Source organism: Protomyctophum parallelum (assembly GCF_964188405.1).
Source record: "Protomyctophum parallelum genome assembly, chromosome: 5".
Lineage (NCBI taxonomy): Eukaryota > Metazoa > Chordata > Actinopteri > Myctophiformes > Myctophidae > Protomyctophum > Protomyctophum parallelum.
The window spans coordinates 20,704,350-20,724,803 of NC_139702.1; the positions used below are offsets into that span (position 1 = coordinate 20,704,350).

At 41.5% G+C, this 20,454-nt stretch overlaps 3 protein-coding genes and 1 long non-coding RNA gene across 4 annotated transcripts; all 4 read left to right on the forward strand.

The window, feature by feature from the left end:
- The first annotated feature begins 486 nt into the window (after positions 1-486).
- On the forward strand, positions 487-1,872 carry LOC310858935 (uncharacterized protein). Its single transcript, XM_083765241.1, has 2 exons — positions 487-596; positions 820-1,872. The coding sequence occupies exons 1-2, from the start codon at positions 498-500 to the stop codon at positions 1,726-1,728; spliced, it is 1,008 nt and encodes a 335-aa protein (XP_083621367.1). The 5' UTR covers positions 487-497; the 3' UTR covers positions 1,729-1,872.
- An 825-nt stretch (positions 1,873-2,697) lies between these two features.
- LOC310859107 lies at positions 2,698-4,844 on the forward strand. The gene is made up of 3 exons (XR_014569274.1): positions 2,698-3,366; positions 4,329-4,408; positions 4,633-4,844. It is a non-coding gene; the product is annotated as an uncharacterized lncRNA (long non-coding RNA).
- Positions 4,845-7,985: 3,141 nt separating this feature from the next.
- On the forward strand, positions 7,986-16,284 carry LOC310858253 (uncharacterized protein; the record flags this gene model as incomplete). Its single annotated transcript, XM_083764361.1, has 5 exons — positions 7,986-8,129; positions 11,086-11,740; positions 12,952-13,098; positions 14,747-16,218; positions 16,266-16,284. The coding sequence occupies exons 2-5, from the start codon at positions 11,123-11,125 to the stop codon at positions 16,282-16,284; spliced, it is 2,256 nt and encodes a 751-aa protein (XP_083620487.1). The 5' UTR covers positions 7,986-8,129; positions 11,086-11,122.
- Positions 16,205-20,172, forward strand: LOC310858515 (uncharacterized protein). Its single transcript, XM_083764650.1, has 2 exons — positions 16,205-16,993; positions 18,867-20,172. The coding sequence occupies exons 1-2, from the start codon at positions 16,334-16,336 to the stop codon at positions 19,203-19,205; spliced, it is 999 nt and encodes a 332-aa protein (XP_083620776.1). The 5' UTR covers positions 16,205-16,333; the 3' UTR covers positions 19,206-20,172.
- Positions 20,173-20,454: the final 282 nt, after the last annotated feature.

A 20,454-nucleotide genomic window follows, 5' to 3' on the forward strand; every position in this document is an offset into this window, starting at 1 on the left:
CCAGACCCTCTCTAGATGTTTTTAAAACACAGCTTAATTAAATGGGGCGGCTGTGGCTCAGAAGGTAGAGCAGGTTGTCCAATGATCCATGGGTCAGTGGTTCGAATCCCGGCTCCTCCTGTCTACATGTCGAAGTGTCCTTGGGCAAGACACTGAACCCCAATTTGCTCCCGATGTGCTGGTTGGTACCTTGCATGGCTTCCGCCGCAATCGGTGTATGAATGGGTGAATGTAATGCATCACCCAATCTATGTAAAGCGCCTTGGATAAAGGCGCTACATAAATGCACCATCGCTAGGGACACATGCATCAGTAAGCAGGAACTGGGGATGGCAATGAAGGACCGGAAAGTCTGGCGTGGCATTGTGAAATCCATGATCTCGACTGTGGTCTCGATGATGATAAATAAAGTTGATTATTATTAAAATAAGTGTAATGGAGCATTTTCATTCTAACTGCAGGCCTTTTCCAGTCCATATCCTGTGGAGAAGACAAATATGTCGACCTTGAACCAAGATGACCATCCTCTAAAACTCAGAATGAAAGCTTTGATGAACAGGCGCCGTAGTTCTGGTGTATTGGATTCACATGGGGAGGTTTGTAGTTTTGTTGAACACACCAAAAACTTTATCATGCCAACACTTATCTATTGTTCAATTCCCCTTTTCTTCCTGAGACCGATAAAAAAAAAAAATATATATATATATATATAGCCATATACTGTACATAACAGGGGTTCCCGTCCTAAATGGGTTAATTACTGTAACTGAGCATCTTTAACAAACACAGTGATGATTTCTTTCATGTGCCATTCGGTAGGTCCCTGTTGTGAAAACACACCCTCCCAGCCAGAGCCCCAGTACCACAGTTGTGGGAAATGACTTGGTTGTCCAAGGATTCCAGCGTTTTCTCAATGTACTTAACGAAGTTGTGGACATTGAAGTGCTGACTAAAATAGTCAATGATGACAAGGAGCATCACCTTACTGGTCAGGAGATTTTGCATAGACAACCACCTATTGTGAAGGAAATGTCAGATGTTTGCAAGAGTGACAGTCAACAATTACAACGTGGAGTTGAGCAGAAGTACTGTCAGTCTTACAGTGAAGAGAGGAAGACTGAACTACGCAATCAAGATAATTCCCATCGGGGAGTTAAAAGAAACATCCAGCGTGAGGAGGAATCTGTCCAGAGTGATGATGCAGGCAGCCGCAATCTTGTCTCTAGTCGTATATCCAGGTCTTCCCCAGTGGTGGAGAAGAAGAAGAAACCCAAACTGGAGCAGCATCAGGAAGATCTCCAAAGCATTCTGAAGACAATTGGTTTTAGTTTGGATGCAGAAGACATGTGCAAACTGACCGAACGCACACAGGAGAGGCTCTATGGCAGAAAGAATGAAACCAAACAGAGGTTGGACAGTACAGGGGAGAGCAAGAGAATTCAGCAGCACGTACAAAGTGATCACAGTCGTTCCTCTTTGTCGACCTCAGTATCTGACAGCTCTAGTTCTAGTCCCTCTCACCATCAGCATTCCCCCAGCAAAACCTTCAAGGATAGCAGAGAACAAACACAAACTTCTAACTCTAGACAAAAAAGCAGAGATCAAGCGAGAGATGGTAATGGAGACAATAATATAATTTGTTCCAAAGATGTCTCTCCTGATCCCTCTCCAGAGGACCCAGAATATCATGTACATTATCCTGATACTGAATCTGCAATTCCAACATAAATTTTTGATGCTGCATCTGCAATTCCAACTTACAATTCTGGAGCTGCATCTGCAATTCCAACATACAGTCCTGTCCAGCACTCAGAGTACACTGCCTACCACACTTACCATAGTAACGGTGCTCCCTCCATAGCTTGGAACTATGGGCCCAATGCTATTCCACTGTCTTCCTACTCCTATCCCCCTGGTTTTTGTAATTCAGTGAATAATTTATGTCCCTCTAACTTTGGAGCCTTGCCTGCCCAGGTTTACCCTCATCCACATCTGCCTGCTGCTCCCAACAATGCACTTGGACATTCCTGCCAAACCGGACCGCAATCAGGCCCTCAGTACCACCACGTCATCAATACTGGGAGGTCTAATGGCACTGTCCGCTATCTGACACAAGTCAACATAAAACCGCAAGGGCAAATGCATCATGTGCAGACAAGGTATTTACATTCTGGGATCACTACAAATACCCTTCGTCCAGAGCAGCCTGTAGTGGCCGGCACAAATGTACAGCAGAAGAAGACAGCAACCCACGTCATCAATACTGAGACGTCTAGTGGAACTGTTTTCTGTCAACAACTAAATAAAAAACCCAAAAATCGAAGCCATAGAAGAGCAAAACTTAAAGCAAAAGCAATTAAAAAAAAGCAGAGGAAAATTGAACAATCTAAAGTAAGGGAATTAATGACTCCAGCTCTAGGTAGTATCTCTGAGAACAGTCAAAAGGATCCAGCTCAAATGCAGTCAAGTAATTCCCCTTGTGGGATCACTACAAATACCCTTTGTCCAGAGCCACCAGAAGAGGCTGGCACAGAAGTACAGCAGAAGACAGCAACCCACGTCCTCAATACTGAGACATCTAGTGGAACTGTTTTCTATCAACAACTAAACCAAAAACCAAAAAAGAGAACAAAAAAATCAATACGTAAAGCAAATAGAAAAAGGAACAGGATGAATAAAATGCAGGAACAGCAGTCTAGTGGAACTGCCCACTGTCTGACACAACTCACTGAGATGAAAATAGACAAGATGGAATTCGCCACATTTGAAGCATATAAATATGCAGTATGTAAACAATATAAAGAAATGCAGAAGCTAGAGAGCACAGCAAGTTGGATTGAAAGGTATATTCGAGTTGCAAAATCGAACCGTAAGGGATACTCTGAATCGGCGCAACAGGAGAATTTTAAAAAACTTCTCAGGAGGAAACGGAGAATTGATATTTTGAGAGAAGAAAATAAACAAGAATTAGATGCCCTTAATTCATATCCGCTTGATAAGTTTAGCACAGAAGCAAAGCAGTTGGAGGGAGAATTGCCAACTGTCTTGTTCAACTCAGATCTGTCACTGAGCCAAACTGAACAGCAACAGGGCCATCGTTATTGCCACACCAGTAATACTCTCACCGATGTGAACATACAAAGAAAAGAAGCGAAAATAGCAGAACAAAACGAAATGACTCTAGCAGCCTGCAGCTCTGTAAACGATGAAAAAGATCCAGCTCAAATGGGAAAAAGTAAATTACCTTCTGGGAACACTACAAATAACCTTTCTCCAGAGCTGCCTGGAGAGGATAAATCGGAGGCAGGGCAGATGGAACGAGCATTGCCAACAGAAGAGCAAATAAAGGCAAATCTGAAGAAAAAGGTGAGCAAACCTTTTTATATGGTCTCTTTCATACTAGCATTTACACATTTTCATCATTTCAACTGATTTAATGTTTCCACTATGTCAGTAGTTTTCAATCAGTGGTCCAGGTGGTCCCCAGCTAAATTATGGAAAGTAGAGTTACATTTTTGTAAACATCTGTATTACTAAGTTAATTTACAAGAAGTTTACACAATTGGAGAATGTAAAATAATTGTTATTTTGGTCAATGTTTGCCTGTTATCTCTCCTGGACAAAATCTTAATCAAGGACAACAAAATATACTTTAGTTTTTTTTGGTCTGCACATGCATAAAGTGAGTGGCAAAGAGAGTTTAACATTGTTTAATGTAATTTAATGCAATGAGATAGCACTATTCTGTTTGGATGTATGGGCTGTCAAGGCCAGAAAGTAGTTTTTTGCCACTCAGTTAGTCAGTTCTCACCTAACGTATGATGATGATGATGTCATGCACATAGCCTCTGTAGACGTCCTCTAGTCCTGAGTATTGACCTCCTTCAGCATTTAAAGTTGACATCAGGCAGGGTGTGTGTCTACATCTCATCCAAGCTATCTGCTAGTTAGTATTGCACAAATGACTCGATAGGGATTTGTCCCTTTTAAAAAGGTTCATAATGTTGCACTAGTGACATTAATAAGAGCCGAAGTTTATAATATGATTTTAAATATATAGTAGAGTATGACGTTGTGCTACTTTTAACCATTGAACACGTCATCGTTAATGGTCACTTGACAGAGCTCATATAGAATAATTTAACAGTTGTAGCATGCATCATGGGAATAGGGTGCCGCACATTGATTTTCTTTGTTTTCTGGTAAACAAAACAACAACAATTCATGCATGCTGTCGTAAAGTGATGCCTGAGGCCCTTGACCAAGTGGGGAAATATGACACCTTGGGGTTCATTTGACATTGACAATTTTGTTATTCCAATGTTTAGCTTGCAGCATTTAATCAGAAGATGAAGCAGCAGGTCCAAAAACCAACAGAAACTCAGCCTAATGCAAATGACTGATGAATGTAAGTTAAACCGCTCTACTACACATTCAGTGAATTATTCCAAGTCAAATGTTTTTGTGTTTTTAAAACATATAGCTCATACCAAGGTGCATGAGCTTGATGTAGCCTAACTCCAGATATAGACCAACTCATTTTTATATACCGTATATCATACAGAGCCTGTCAAACATTTGGACTCAAGGTTTATGCTTACTTGCCATGGCTTGCAACCCCCTTGCTTACAGGTTGTTGCTGCTGGCTAGCCCTTGAAGGGAGCAAGGAAGCAAACCCTAAGTGTAACTGTTCTCCTGCCAGAACACAGCCTCCCCATCACCGTGACTCCTACTGGGCCTCTTTCTTCATGGGCAGCACCCTAATTGTTATGCACAGTATTTTGGTATTTGTTATGTACAGTATTTGGGTGCTTAGAATTGTCAACATTTCTCGAAAAAAGAAATGGTTTCGAATAGTCAAAAATAAATAAATTAAGTCTAAGCATTTAAACTGTTCCTCATTTTACTGGACACCAAATGGATTGATTGATTGATTGAAGGTAGTACAGTCAAAAGGTTATGCTAAAATGATAACACAAAAAGCCCAGGAGGCTTGTTTCATTGTACTCAATACATACATCATTTACATCATTAATCTTCTTCAAGGAAACCTGGGGGACCCCAGGACCCCATTTTTCAGGCAACATCACCCCACAAGAATCACATTTTAATTGGGGACCCTGGTCCCTGCACCCTGACAAGCACTTGGAATTATAGGCCCTCCTGGATTGTCTATTTTCACAATATTTTCCTCTTTCTTAGGTAATATTTTACCATTTTTATAATGTTTTTAAGGTATTAAAAAGGTTTTAAAAGTTAATCAATTTTCACTTTAGGGAGATTCACACTGATTCAAAATGTTCCTGAATGCGATTTCCTGGTCCCTGCTGTCCATGATTCACATCGGCCTTAATTTCTTCCACAACAGAGTACACTTCATTCAACTGTGTTCAATGCTTTCACATTGCATCAATCCGTATCCGAGTACACTTCAATCGGTCCTGAGACTACCTCCATACCGTCCCGGGAATGGTTGGGTGATCCTCTGGGGAACGGTACGCAGCATTCACACTACCACAGCATCTGCCAAGTGTGTCCCGAGTGCGCACCCGGGACCTTAGTTACTGTGAATCTGCCCTTAGATTAGAAATGTGCAGATACCCTTTTATACACTTTGAGTGAGAAAACAAGTATGTTGCACTTTGACTCATGAACCTCACCTCCTCACCTTGCAGTTTAATGACGAGATAACACATTTGTGTATTTTTGTACATAAATTAAAAGTAAAATAAACATCTCAGCTTATATCAGAGTAATCAACAGTATCTTAAACCTAAACCATTCAATGTCAGCAAAATCGACAACATCACACAAACTGACTGTCTGACAGAATTCAGAAATGTCAGAAACAGTGAAAAAACAGTGAACACCAGTCCAAATGTCATCTGTTAGTAGATTGTACTTGTAATTAATATTAAATACCAGTATATTATTTGAGATATGATCATTAGACTACACATATCTACTCCACTACATCTGAAGCAAATATTATATTTACTTTAAATTGTTAATAATAAAAAAAAAGATACATAATGATGTAATATTTAAAGGTTATACAGAGCAGCACATGAATTGATTGAAATCAGTCCCATTTTTAACAGCTCAGCTGCAACATTAAAGCGAACACATGATGAATTACAAATGACAATCCATAGGACTTTTAAATGGGCTGTTTAGCACAACAAGTAGGCTAGTCTACTGTCTACTATAAAACTATTATTACTTAACTGTACTGGTTTTCAACATCCCGATTCCTGAATAGACTACTTGGGTGACCAGATCCAAACTTCATTTGAGGGAAAGGAGTATCACTTGTGTGGGACAGGGGGCTTTTGATTGATTGATTGATTGAAATATTAACAGTTTGCAGAATTACAGTACAATTCAAGCACAACTCAATACAAAGACTTAACTGTGAGTGGACGACCCAGTAAAGCATTATACTTGTTTACAAGAGGGTCCACCTTGTTCAATTCATCAAAACACTTAGAGACGTACAAATACAAACTTCTATAAAGCCAAAGAGCAGAACGGGTATTCTTCATAAAGGAGATAAAGAAGAAAAGAAAATAAACATATACAGTGAGGGGAAAATTCAGATTTTATGGGGCCAGTTTTGAATTGCAGCCTTTGAGAGCGGATTTGAAGGAGTCAAGGGATTTGCATGTCTTAATGACTGTTGGTAGGGCGTTCCACATTTCGGTGGCAGAGGAGCGAAAATAATTTAGTCCCTTGTTTGTGCCGAATCTGGGTTGCACATGGTTTGTTGCACTCCCTCTGGTCATCTGGTGTTGTGCATGGGTGTGGACTTCCAGACCTGGTGGAGATTAACCTCGCCTCACTAGTAAACTCAGCAAGGCAGATGGCTTCTTGGTTAGAGTGGGTGACAATATTATCACACGAAAAGATCAAATTACCTACCTAGGTTCCATCCTGGAGGCCAATCTTTCCGGTGATAAAATGGCCACCAACGTAATCAAAAAAGTAAATCAAAGAACAAGATTCCTTTACAGGATCTCCTCACTGGTCAGCAAAAACACCTTGAAGACCTTAACAGGAGCCCAAGGTTTCTTTGACTATGCATCCACCTCTTGGTACCACAGCACCCCAAAGGCCCTTAAAACAAGGCTCCAGACCTCCCAAAACAAACTGGTCAGGCTCCTACTTGGCCTCACCCCCCGAACCCACCTCACCCCTGCCCACTTTGACAGGCTGGGATGGCTTAGGGTCGACGACAGAGTACAGCATCTTGCAATGGGTCTGGTCCACAAGATTCAATACACCACCAAGATACCCATGTACCTGTCTAAATACTTCCTTAATGTAAACGAAGTCCACACCCACAACACCAGAGGGAGTGCAACAAACCATGTACAACCCAGATTCGGCACAAACAAGGGACTAAATTATTTTCGCTCCTATGCCACCAAAATGTGGAACGCCCTACCAACAGTCATTAAGCCTCTGTAAAATCTGAATCCCCCCCCCCCCCCCCCATTTTCCCTCACTGTATATTGTATCTTTTCCCTTTTTTTGCTTCCCATATGATGAATTCCTGTTCTGTACTTTAGCTACATAGAAATGTCTATTTGTATGTCTCTAAATGTTTGTATGTCTTTAAATGTTTTGATGAATTGAACAATGTGGACCCTGTTGTAAACAAGTGTAATGCTTAATTGGGTCGTCCACTCACAGTTGACAGTCTTTGTATTGAGTTTGTGCTTAAAATGTACTGTAAATTCTACAAACTGTTAATAAATATTTCAATCAATTTAAAAAAAAAACAGGCTTTCCAAGGTGGAGATAGCGCAGACCAGAGCTGGCGCAGACAGAAATGCAAAGCGCACTCCGTCCAGATGGTGGCATCATATTTGCAGTCTTTATCATTTGAACACCACAAAACAAGTTGGACGAATGGATGCTCTTGTTTGCTAACTTTAGCTTCCTCACGTAGATTTTCATGGACATGGTAAAAATAATATTAGTTGTGTGCAACCCATATAACTCTACTTTAAACTCAACTCACTTTAACAGCTTACACCTGTGATGTGAAATGGACATATTGATGTTTCGTTGGAGATGCGACTGAAGATGGGCTCGTCTGGATAGTTATATTTCATTTTGAATAGGTAAAAGTCGTTTGTCCAATTTGTTGAATTAACACAGTAGGTCCTTGCAGACTAGTCGCGTTTTTCGGAAAATCAGCGGAAAAACGCTGCTATAAATCCGAAAAACGCAGCAGTGTGCAGGGACTGTAGCAGCATGTTTTTATAATGTCAGGTCTACCTAAAATGAGACGGTCATTATGGTCGTAGAGAGAAATGTGTCATGCTACTCAACTTAAGATGGCTAGGAGCCACTCAGCAAAATTCTAAAAGTCCAAGTCCACAAATGTATTTTGTAACAGACGGGGTGCATACTGCATACTTCGTTTAGACTAGTCATTGATTGATTGATTGATTGAAATATTTATTAACAGTTTGTAGAATTTACAGTACATTTTAAGCACAAACTCAATACAAAGACTGTCAACTGTGAGTGGACGACCCAATTAAGCATTACACTTGTTTACAACAGGGTCCACATTGTTCAATTCATCAAAACATTTAAAGACATACAGACATTTAGAGACATACAAATAGACATTTCTATGTAGCTAAAGTACAGAACAGGAATTCATCATATGGGAAGCAAAAAAGGGAAAAGATACAATATACAGTGAGGGAAAATGGGGGGGGGGGGGGGGTGGGGGGGGATTCAGATTTTACAGAGGCCAGTTTCGAATTGCAGCCATCCGTAGGTGCCCTTTGAGAGCGGTTTTGAAGGAGTCAAGGGATTCACATGTCTTAATGACTGTTGGTAGGGCGTTCCACATTTTGGTGGCATAGGAGCGAAAAGAATTTAGTCCCTTGTTTGTGCCGAATCTGGGTTGTACATGGTTTGTTGCACTCCCTCTGGTGTTGTGGGTGTGGACTTCGTTTACATTAAGGAAGTATTTAGACAGGTACATGGGTATCTTGGTGGTGTATCGAATCTTGTGGACCAGACCCATTGCAAGATGCTGTACTCTGTCGTCGACCCTAAGCCATCCCAGCCTGTCAAAGTGGGCAGGGGTGAGGTGGGTTCGGGGGGTGAGGCCAAGTAGGAGCCTGACCAGTTTGTTTTGGGAGGTCTGGAGCCTTGTTTTAAGGGCCTTTGAGGTGCTGTGGTACCAAGAGGTGGATGCATAGTCAAAGAAACCTTGTACGAGGGCTCCTGTTAAGGTCTTCAAGGTGTTTTTGCTGACCAGTGAGGAGATCCTGTAAAGGAATCTTGTTCTTTGATTGACTTTTTTGATTACGTTGGTGGCCATTTTATCACCGGAAAGATTGGCCTCCAGGATGGAACCTAGGTAGGTAATTTCATCTTTTCGTGTGATAATATTGTCACCCACTCTAACCAAGAAGCCATCTGCCTTGCTGAGTTTACTATTTGGTCATTGGTTAGACATGCGGTTTAAGGTTAGGTTTAGGTGTGCTGCCCCGTGGGAGGTTATAGGTTTAGGGTGAGGGTTTGAGATATAGGTTGTAGTTGTAGGACTAATGACTGGTCTAACCAATTACAATGTCTAAACCAAATACTGTATCTAAAAATTAAGTAAACAGAGTAACAAGCCACAAAAACATTGTGATTAATAATGTCAGGTCTACCTAAAATGACAGTCATTATGGTCTTAGAGAGAAATGTGTCATGCTACTCAACTTAGATGGCTCAGGGGCCACTCAGCAAAATTCCAAAAGTCCTATCCACAAATGTATTTTGTAACAGACTACACGACTAGTCTAAAAATTAAGTAAACAGAGTAACAAGCCACATTTCCATCTATAAGGCCAAACCTCAATGAACAAAAACATTGTTATTAAAATTAGGCGTCATTCACAAAATGTGAAGAGAACATAATCACACACAGGTGAAGTAAGTGGTTAATATTCAGCTCTTGGAACAAACGATAATTTTGCCCCGCTTCCCTCAGGCAGGAGGTGAAATGTGTCATAGACATCGCTTTAGGGGCAATCTACTCAATTTAAGTAGGCTCAGGGGCCACTGCAAAAGACAAGTTCAAGTCCACACATTTATTTTGTAACAGCCTACACGACTAGTCTAAAAAAAATTAAGGAAATAAGCCAAACCTCAATGAACAAAAACTCAATTAAGCAGGGGCCCGTGCGGCCCATGGGCCGTGGGTAGCCCCTTTCGGGACCCTACGTAAAACTTTTTTGATATTTTGTTGAGTTTTACGTTGGGTCCCTGCTCGCTACTGTACTTTCGTATGGAAATTCCTATATGCGGATATGGAGATTCTCTCTAAAATAGGACCCGCGGCATGTGACGCCATTATTTTCCTTGAGTTATTCTGAATTCGGTAACTTTAAGTAGCTATACATCCCGGTGCGAATATCTCCTGTGGCGCGGAAGCCGTTAAGTATTTTTAATCTTTGTTTGACCGATTTGGTCGCTTTATTTCTTCTTGTTTGTTTACCGTTTATTGTACCGCCTCCCGGTGTGCGGTTGGCTTGTGAGGCTACGTCCCTGCCTCTGATCTGCTGTGTCATAGCTATAGCGCCACTAGCTAGCCAGATAGGCGGTACAATGAGGTGTCAATAAACAAGCAGAATCCAAGCTTCCAAATCGGGCAAACATATATTAAAAATACTTAACGGCTTCCGCGCCACAGGAGATATTCGCAAAGGTATGTATGTGTACTTATACTTTACATATTCAGAAAGCCTCATACTGAAGAATATCGTCAAAGAGCGCGGGGAGGCGTTTTAACATGTAAACATGAGCCAGTAAATGTTTTAATCAGGTGGCATGGACGACGCGGAACAGGATGTCAAATGTCAGAAACTTCAGTAGCATTTGGGTTCTGCTTGGAGGGCTAGGCCGTGGGTTGAGTAGCAGTGTTAGCCCCATATGGAACCTCTCCCTCCGCTCATATTGGAGGGAGAAGTTCCATATGAGGCATAGGCCTATGTGTTATTTCCGTTGGACATTGTTGATTTATTTTAATCTTCTTTAATCTTTCCCCCTTGTTTTACTATGCAGTAATCTCACCAACATATAAACTGGAACGGAGTAAACAATGAATCCTACAGACTGGCAGTACACGAACCAGAGACAATGGGGAAGCCTTAATCCAAGACAGAGGACTGATTCCAGGGAAAATACAGAGAATGTCCCACATTGTGGTTATTATTCAGTGAATGACAACAAACAACCACATACCATGATGGCTATTGCTACTAATAAAGAATTAGAGCATCACAATCCTTCATCTCATAGGCATAGGTCATACAAGCTGAATTCCAATATTCTTAACCCAGAAATGGTCACATCAGAGTCGGACCAAGACAGTGAACCAGAGGAACTGAGTAAGATAGATGAAGAGTTGGCAAGGAAGAGGAGAGAACTTCAACAGATTGAGAAGCAGATACTCCACAAGAGAATTACGGATGCTAGGAAAACAACTGGACCATTAAAAGCAAAGACACCATGTCAGATGTTTAAAGAAGATCGTGAAGATCTCTCGCATAGCAAAGTGGACAGTTCGGTGAAAAATACTCAGTCCTTTATGAGTACAGGAGAAAGGGGTGTAGGTTTTTCCAGTAGTAACTGGTCTTCAACCTACAACAATAGACCACTGAAAGAGAGGGTGAATGTTATTTTGCAGCAACGTTGGTCTGATGGGTTTCTTGCAAAGGTATGTGGTAGGTTATTTATTTACTACAGCATCAGTATGTGAGGGGTCAAAAACTAAGCATTTGTTTTACACAAAAAACACTCCTTGGGCTAACTGTTTTTAGCCACGTGTTTTTTGTGCAAAACAAATACATATGCAATGGATTCGGAATAACAAAAAAACCCTAGTTAGTAGTTTGACCCCTCGCATGCTACTTGAAGCAGAATTAAATTTAGCAAACTTTGCCTGCATATAGGTTATTAATGGTACACCAACTGTCAGCAGCTGTCACAGGTGTGTTACTAGACATTTACAAACACATAGAAGAAAGTTATTGGTAAGGAATCTATTCTCAGGTCTCATAGTTACAGTGACTTTAAATCACACACCAACTTTTCGGGTAGGAAGCCTTCATTCAACCTTTTATTTTCTCTGAAATACATAGAGGGCACGACTCGTTATCAATAGTGCAGAGATTACAGAAGGCACAACGGAATCATGTTATTGAAATAAGAACCTTATAAATACAATAGTTATGTTAACTAATCGTACGACGTACACGTTTACCATTGGTAGCTAAATTAACTAATTAAGGCTTCACAGGGCGGCTGTGGCTCAGGAGGTAGAGCAGGTCGTCCAATGATCCTTGGATCGGTGGTTCGAATCCCGGCTCCTCCTGTCCACATGTTGAAGTGTCCTTGGGCAAGACACTGAACCCTGCATTGCCTCCAATGAGTCTGTCGGTGTGAGCTTGCCACCATTGGTGTGAATGTGGGAAGTGAGGACGCTGGCGTCTGCTGTTCCCCGCTTCACCTTCCAATGTATAAATGAATGAGCCATTGTAAAGCGCTTAGAGCACTTGGATAATAATAATAATTATATAATACTATAATAGGGCAATTCATTATAGCCAAAATATTGGTGTTTGATTAAATGTCTGCAACTGTGAGGACTGAGGAATGTGGCTATTTCTTAAATTATTCATGCCCTTCACGCATGTATTCTTGTGGTCTATTGTGTGTGAAGGTTTGTGAACATAATAATTTATTAATATATTGTATTAATATATCCTCCATATATATCTGTTTTGGTCTTGAAAAATATGTTTTAATCTCAATGGGATGATTATTAAAATAAAGGTGATTTTAAAAAAAGTTAAAAGAAAAACTATATTTAATATGCCTGCTGTATATGTGCCTCAAATGGTGTAATGAACAATTTTCTAACCGCAGGCCTTTTCCACTCCATCTGACCACCTGCCATCACCTAATCCTATGAAGACGAATACCGTGAACAAAGATGACCATCCTCTAAAAGTCAGAGTGAAAGCTTTGATGAACAGGCACCATAGTTCTGGTGTATTGGATTCACATGGGGAGGTTTGTATGGAAAATGTCAACACACTATATTCTGATGAAGTAATCACTGCTATTGAGTGTTCAGCAAAGGGGTTTCCCTGTCTCTCCAGCCCTTTAATAATCAGAAAATACATTTTCAAGTGGGTTGCCATTCATTTCAGGCAATCAGAGCTAGTCTCTCGAGACACTGTTGAAGCATGTCAACTTCAAAGGAAAAGAGGGCGTTGTTTTGCCAATGGGTTCTCAGATTGCTACAGAGCTGGAAAGACGGGGATACACATTTTACTGAAAAAGCACTCACTATACTCACACACTATGTATAGCAATGATTAGTATCAGAAGACCGTATAGAACTATCACTTAACAAAAATATCACATACCCAACCTTAACTATTGTACAATTCCTCCATGCACAATATTTATTTGAATTGTCACTTTGGATTGCCACTTTGGATATGAAATCTAAATATTTGTCTATATATATTTGTTTGCCAGTTAGATTTAGTTTTCATTCAACTTGATTGTCATTGGAATGTTTTCTTCATGTGGGCATCACCCACATCAAGAAAACCATATCTATGGTGACTGTTTTGGCTCAACAATAGAACATTGGAAATTATATAGCCTAAGCTGATGAGAGATGTCATTAGCACCTGCATGGAACACTGCACTTGATACTTACAGTATAGACAGAGTAGTCTAGTACAGTGGTTCTCAAACCTTTTTTGCTTCAGTACCCCCCTTTTCCTGGTTTCTGCATCAATGTACCAGGACTACATGTTAATTAGAAAAAGATAAAATTTTAAATGGTAAATGAATGCCCCACTGCCATACTACAGTGTCATACAAAAGTAGCAACACATTTTGAACATATAGATCTGCAATTGTTTTGTTACTTTTGAATCCTTGAATCCTGAAACGTAGCCGTTTTGGACATAGGCCTCTGACATATCCACCCGATGCTAAGAATGAACGATAACCCCCCTTTTGAAGAATGTATTGAAGAATATAACGTTACAAATAAGAAAAGCAGTGATAGACTTAAAAGTAGTCTACATGTTCCACATTCTCTCACACTCCCCCTTTAGTACCTCTACATACCCCTAGAGGTATACATACTGGTAAAATGGTAAATTGCTTTACATAGATTGTGCATTACATTCACGCACACATTCTTACACCGATGGTGGCGGAAACCATGCAAGGCACCAACCAGCACATCAGGAGCAATTAGGGGTTCAGTGTCTTGCTCAAGGACACTTCGACACTAATTCTGGGGGAGCCCGAGTTCGAACTGGCAACCTTGCGGTTACCATCCAGCCACTCTACCCCTGAGCCACTGCCGCCCCCATTTGAGAACCACTGGACTAGTATACCACCCTCAAACAGGTGGCCCATATGTTATTAGTTTTGTCATTATTATCGGGTTGGACTTGTGTAAAATAAACGAGTGACGGCCGAGCTACACCAGGCTTTTCAGCGTGCATTTACGTGTATATGCACACACGCACTTATAGATCCAGTCTTATTTTAAGTGCGTGTATGGGGGGCTCGCATGGGTAAACGTGCACTGAAAAGCCTGGTCCAAGCTTGAAGCTCACTCGCATAATTTTTAAACTGAGGCTGACTATTTAGCGAACTGATCTCTTTTTAATCTGCTCTTCGATAGGTCCCCGTTAAACCACCCCCTTCCTGTGAGAGCCCTAGTACCACAGTGGCGGAAAATGACTTGGTTGTCAGCGGATTCCAGCGTTTCCTCAGTGTACTAAACAAAGGGGTGGACATTGACATGCTTACTAAAATAGTCAATGATGACAATAAGCTTCCCACTACTGGTCAGGAGCTTCTGCATAGCCAGCCCCCTCTTGTGAAGGAAAAGTCAGATGTGTTCAAGAGTGAGAGCAAACAATTGCGAAGTGGAGCTGGGCAGAGGGACCGTTGGTCTTGCAGTGAAGAGAGGAAGACTGAGCTATCTAGTAAAGAAATGTCCAATGGGGAAGGTAAAAGAAACATCCAGCCTGAGGAGATATCCACCCGCAGTGATGATAGAGGCAGTAGCCATTTTGGCTCTAGTCGTATATCCAGGTCTCCCCCAGTGGTGGAGGAGAAGAAACCCAAACTGGAGCAGCATCAGGAAGAGTTGCAAAACATTCTGAAGACCATTGGTTTTAGTTTGGATGCAGATGACATGTGCAAACTGGCCGAGCGCACACAGGAGAGGCTCTATGGGATAAAACATGAAACTAAACAGGAGTTGGCCAGCACAAGGGTGAGTGAGAAACATCAGCAGAATTCACAAAGTCCTCGCAGTCCTTCCTCTTCATTCACCTCAGTGCCTGACAGCCCTAGATCTAGTCCCTCCCGCCATCAGCATTCCTCCAGTAAAACCTTCAGGGATAGCAGAGAACAAACGCAATGTTTTGAATACCAACACTCTAGGCGGAGAAGCAGAGAGAGTAGGAGAGCGCAAGAGAGAGAACGAGATGGTGATAAAGACAATAATACAATTGTTTCAAGAGATGGTGCTCCTGGTCACCATCTGTATCCAGAGACTCCAGAATATCTCGTTCCTTATCCTGATGCTGCATCTGCAATTCCAACGTACCATTCTGGATCTGCAATTCCAACGTACCATTCTGGATCTGCAATTCCAACGTACCATTCTGATGCTGGATCTGTAATTCCAACGTACCATTCTGATGCTGGATCTGTAATTCCAACGTACCATTCTGATTCTGGATCTGTAATTCCAACGTACCATTCTGATGCTGGATCTGTAATTCCAACGTACCATTCTGGATCTGCAATTCCAACGTACTATTCTGATGCTGGATCTGCAATTCCAACGTACCATTCTGATGCTGGATCTGCAATTCCAACATATAATTCTGATGGTGCCTCTGCAATTCCAGTAGAGCACTTGAAACAGGAGCTAGAACTGAATACAGTTAGAAAGGTTATAGCTCTAGTAAACAGTGACCCTGGAAATATTTCAGAGAAGGAGCTCAAGGTTTTACAAGAGCTAGCAGGAAAAGAACACAACATTTTAAAGAGACTAGAGCAGAACTCAGACCTGTCACTGAGTAAAGGTCAAAAGACGAAGAAGAAGAAGAAGAAGAAGAATACTGTCCAGCACTCAGAGTACACCACCTACCACAGTGACCCTAGTAACGGCGCTTTCTCAACAGCTTGGAACTATGGGTCTAATGTCATTCCACCTTCTTCCTCCTATCCACCTGGTTTTTGTAATTATGCAATGACTCCTTTATGTCCCCCTCCTGACACTGGAGCCTTGTTTGGCCAAGATTACCCTCATCCATATATCCATCCATATCCACCTGCTGGCTGCAACACTGCACTTGGACATTCTCACTTCAACACAGATGTTTCAGTGATTAAGGGCCAAACTGGATGGTCATTACCTCATAATAACCCCATAAAACTCACTGGTGTGAAAAAATATCCTATACCGCAAATTAGTCTGTCAGAAGAGCTGAAGTATGTTACAAATTATATAGCTCGAGCAAAGTCTGGCCCCGTGACCAAGTCAGGGGTGCAACCAAAACTAAATGAAGGCCTAAAAAAACCTGAATGGTCATTACCTCAAAGTAACCTCATAACACTCACTGGTGTGAAAAAATATCCTATACCGCAAATTAGTCTGTCAGAAGAGCTGAAGTATGTTACAAATTCTATAGCTCGAGCAAAGTCTGGCCCCGTGACCAAGTCAGGGGTGCAACCAAAACTAAATGAAGGCCTAGCTAGACAGCAACTGCAAGCACGCGTCTCTACTATCAAGAAAGCAAAAAAGATAATGGCAGAACAAAAGGAAGGGGAAAAAGAAAGTCAGAGAAAAGGACGGCAGGAAGTAGAATTACCAACAGAAGAGGAAATAAATGCAACCCTGATGGAAAAGGTGAGCAGATTTGTATTCATTGTCATTTTAAACTAAACTAGATTTTAAATTTAAATCTAATGTTTTCACTTCATGAATTCACTCTGTATCCTTGCATTTCTTTTAAGCACATATATTTTCGTAGTATAGTAGTCATTACAACATTTAGCTGGCAGCATTGAGGGCCCTATTTTGCGTATCTTAATTCTCCAAGTCTAAGCGTCACTCACGTAGATCCCGTAAATCAGCTTTAGTCTGGCCGCCTGCCAATCCCGTAAATAAATTATTTCACGTGAATTGGTGTAATCGATAGCCGACTCCCGTTTAGGGATGGAGCCTGAAAATCGGGTTCATTACACATCCGGTTCGGCATTTATCGAGACCCGAGTATCAATAAGCTATTTGCTTGACGAGCCTGTTACAGCCATAGCGGCTGACGTGTTTATGTTTATTGAAGGATCCCCATTAGAGACACATGACTGAGCCTCTAGTCTTCCTGGGGTCCTGACGTCATGGGCCACTCGCTATATATGGGGCCGGGACATGACGGGGGGTTGCGTGGTGCGTCATCGTTTGCCTGTGTCGCGTTTCTCAGACTATCGTTGCCGAAAAGGGAGATCTACAAGCCCACAACGTGGTGCATCCAGACGCGGTGTGAGAGAGCATTTGAGAGCATTTGTGCACAGAAAGGAGCGAAGCAATATATTCTGTGATTTTTCAAAGGTAGGTGAAAAATCACTATAAACCCAGGCACAGAAAGAGTTGGTGTGTTAAAGGTAATACTATAGACAGGGGTGTTTTCCTGTAGTCAGCCTCTGGGGTGTTTTGAGTTCTAGGTGTTTACAGCCGGGACGTCGGTGTGTGGGGGGGAGAAGGGGGTTAGTGGGGGAGTGACAATAACAGCGCAAGGGTGTGACGGTGTCTTCAACCCCAGTCCCCAGCTGCACAGTTTTATATTATGAAAATGGGAATTACGCCACGCAATATATATTTCCCCTAAAATATTGTAGTTTTACCAACATTGTTCATATAAAATGGTATGTTTATGATTATTTATCGAAATTATGAGAATCGCTATGTAGCGCCTGGTCTGAAATCCAGCAGAAGTTCTCACAACGGTGGCTTACTGGCTAACCTCCCACGGGATGTATATTTCTCGGGTCTGCTCAGACCTCGCTCGCTGAGCAGTGGCCAGCCAGAGGAGGAGGGGAAGGTTCCGACTCATCCAAGATGAGAGAACGTCGGATCCCCCACCAAATCTCCTGGTTACATCAATATCGTTCATGTGAAGTAGTTTGTTTGTGCTTATTTGTTGAAATGGTGGAAGTGGCGTCACACTGCCGCCGGATGACCATGGCTGCCTCAGCCTGCCTGGCGGGTTGAAACGTGGATTCTACCATGGTAGTCGTGTGACTGTCTGTGATATTGCGATTATGCTACAGTTACCCTTAAAAATAACACGTCAACTCAATGACATTGTAACTAAGATATTTGGCAGAAATGCACAACTTTTTAATGCCATATTTAGACATACAAGCACAAAAATCCATTGCGTCCCTCCTAGCAGCAACAACAACCCATAGCCTGAAGTGACCTGGTGTGGAGCCAGATTTGAATCTGTTTGGAAACATCACACTCACTTCTGTGTACAAACACTGAAAGTGTCTATATTAGCTTTAAAGTCCCGGCCCTAATTACGATGTCATAAAAGCTGGCCAAAATATATTTTTGTATCAGTATTCCAAATGAACCAATGATGTTGCACATTTCATAAACGCAAAGGTTAAATCCTCAATCTCCATGGCTACAAAAACATCATTATTGCACACATTGTGCTAATAATTGATTGATGATTGATATTTTGATTATTTTATGTTGCTCCACGTGTCCCCAGGAGTCACCTGCCAACAACACGGACAGCCACACAGCGGCTGCCACGGCTCACAAGGAGGACACAGCAACACCTGGAGAGAACGACTTGACTGTCCCCGGTGGAGAGAGCCAAAAAGAAGACTTCATCATGGACAATGGAGACGGCGCTGCCACCACCACCGACAGATATTTCGAGGAGTTTCCCAACAACTACGGCAAAGTCTGTGTTTGCTGTGTACTTTGTTCCTACCATATCCTGTGCGCGGCAGACTGCAAGAACGTTGCCCGATGTAAATCGGAACACAAACATGGGAGAAAACACAAAGCAGCGCTTAAAGCAAGGTACGTAGCAAATAGCTAAACCTAATAATTCAATATTGCAAACATTCTTTCACAGAGAGGCTGAGATTTGAACGTTTGTAGCGGTCTACGGTACTTGCACGCTCTGCTTGCGCACTAACAAGCAAGTAGGCACTCGACAGAGTGCAGTTCTAGTTCTAGATATATTGAGGACGAAATGTGTGGACGGAATGCGTCCTCAGATATTGTGCACTGTGATTGGCTGGAAGGTGTGTCATTCTGCGCTGCGATTGGCAGAGCATTGCATAGCGAGTGTGCCACAGGGGACACCCGGTGGGGGGCAGGAGGAGTTTGGTAGGTAGGGATTGGGTATATATCCCTGAACGGGTATGGACTAATATTATTAATTGAATTTTACATGAATTAGCCCAGGGGTTCAATATCGATTTTTGAGGCACGCTATCCCCTCACTTCATACAAGTGTGATTATTTTTTTTCTTTTTCTTTTTTTGAAAGGGGGATGATCTTGTTTTATTACATGTTAATTGTGTTATTCAGTGCATTGTGTTACAAAACCAGATAAACTAAAATGAACAGCGAAGATACTGTACCAGCTTACCTACCTAGGACTTTGTGGTGTCTTCTGTGGTTCCAAAGCACACATGCTTTTGGAACTACAGAAGAAATCTGACACTTTACACTTACAGTAGGTAAGCTGGTCTATTTTCTGTTTGGTTTTGCATTTGTTATGACCATGACAATGGCATTGTTCTCTATAGGTGTATACTGTATATAATATACAGTGTTATACTGTATGTACATATTGTGTTTCATTGTTTTTCTGCAATTGAGAAATTATGTGCAAGTTTTATACCTGAATACTAATTTTCCTCTAGTCCCATTTTAAGACTGATTGGCAGTGTAGCTCTCCTATTTCATATTTCAAAATCTTTGTAGACACTAGACAGAAACATTATGTAAATGTTGACAGGGCTAATAACAAGGAAACAAATTGTTTTTGTTTTGCTTTCCCCCCTTGTTCCCCTGTTAAGAAAATATGTTTTATCTTTTGGTGATTTACTTTTCCGCAGCAATAAATGGCAGGGTGTTGTAATAGGTCCTGTCTGTCTGAGTGTGTTTGTTAATTTTTCTTATTTTGTACTTTATGGCTTTCCGGTGCCTCTGTGTCCCCTAGTTGCTGACAGTATCAGTCACCATAAAAAGACGGGTGTTTTTGATGAATCTATCATGGTTAAAATGGTTTAAAGTTACTATGGATTTGTATAGGGAGGGGGCGGGGCAGCTAAAAT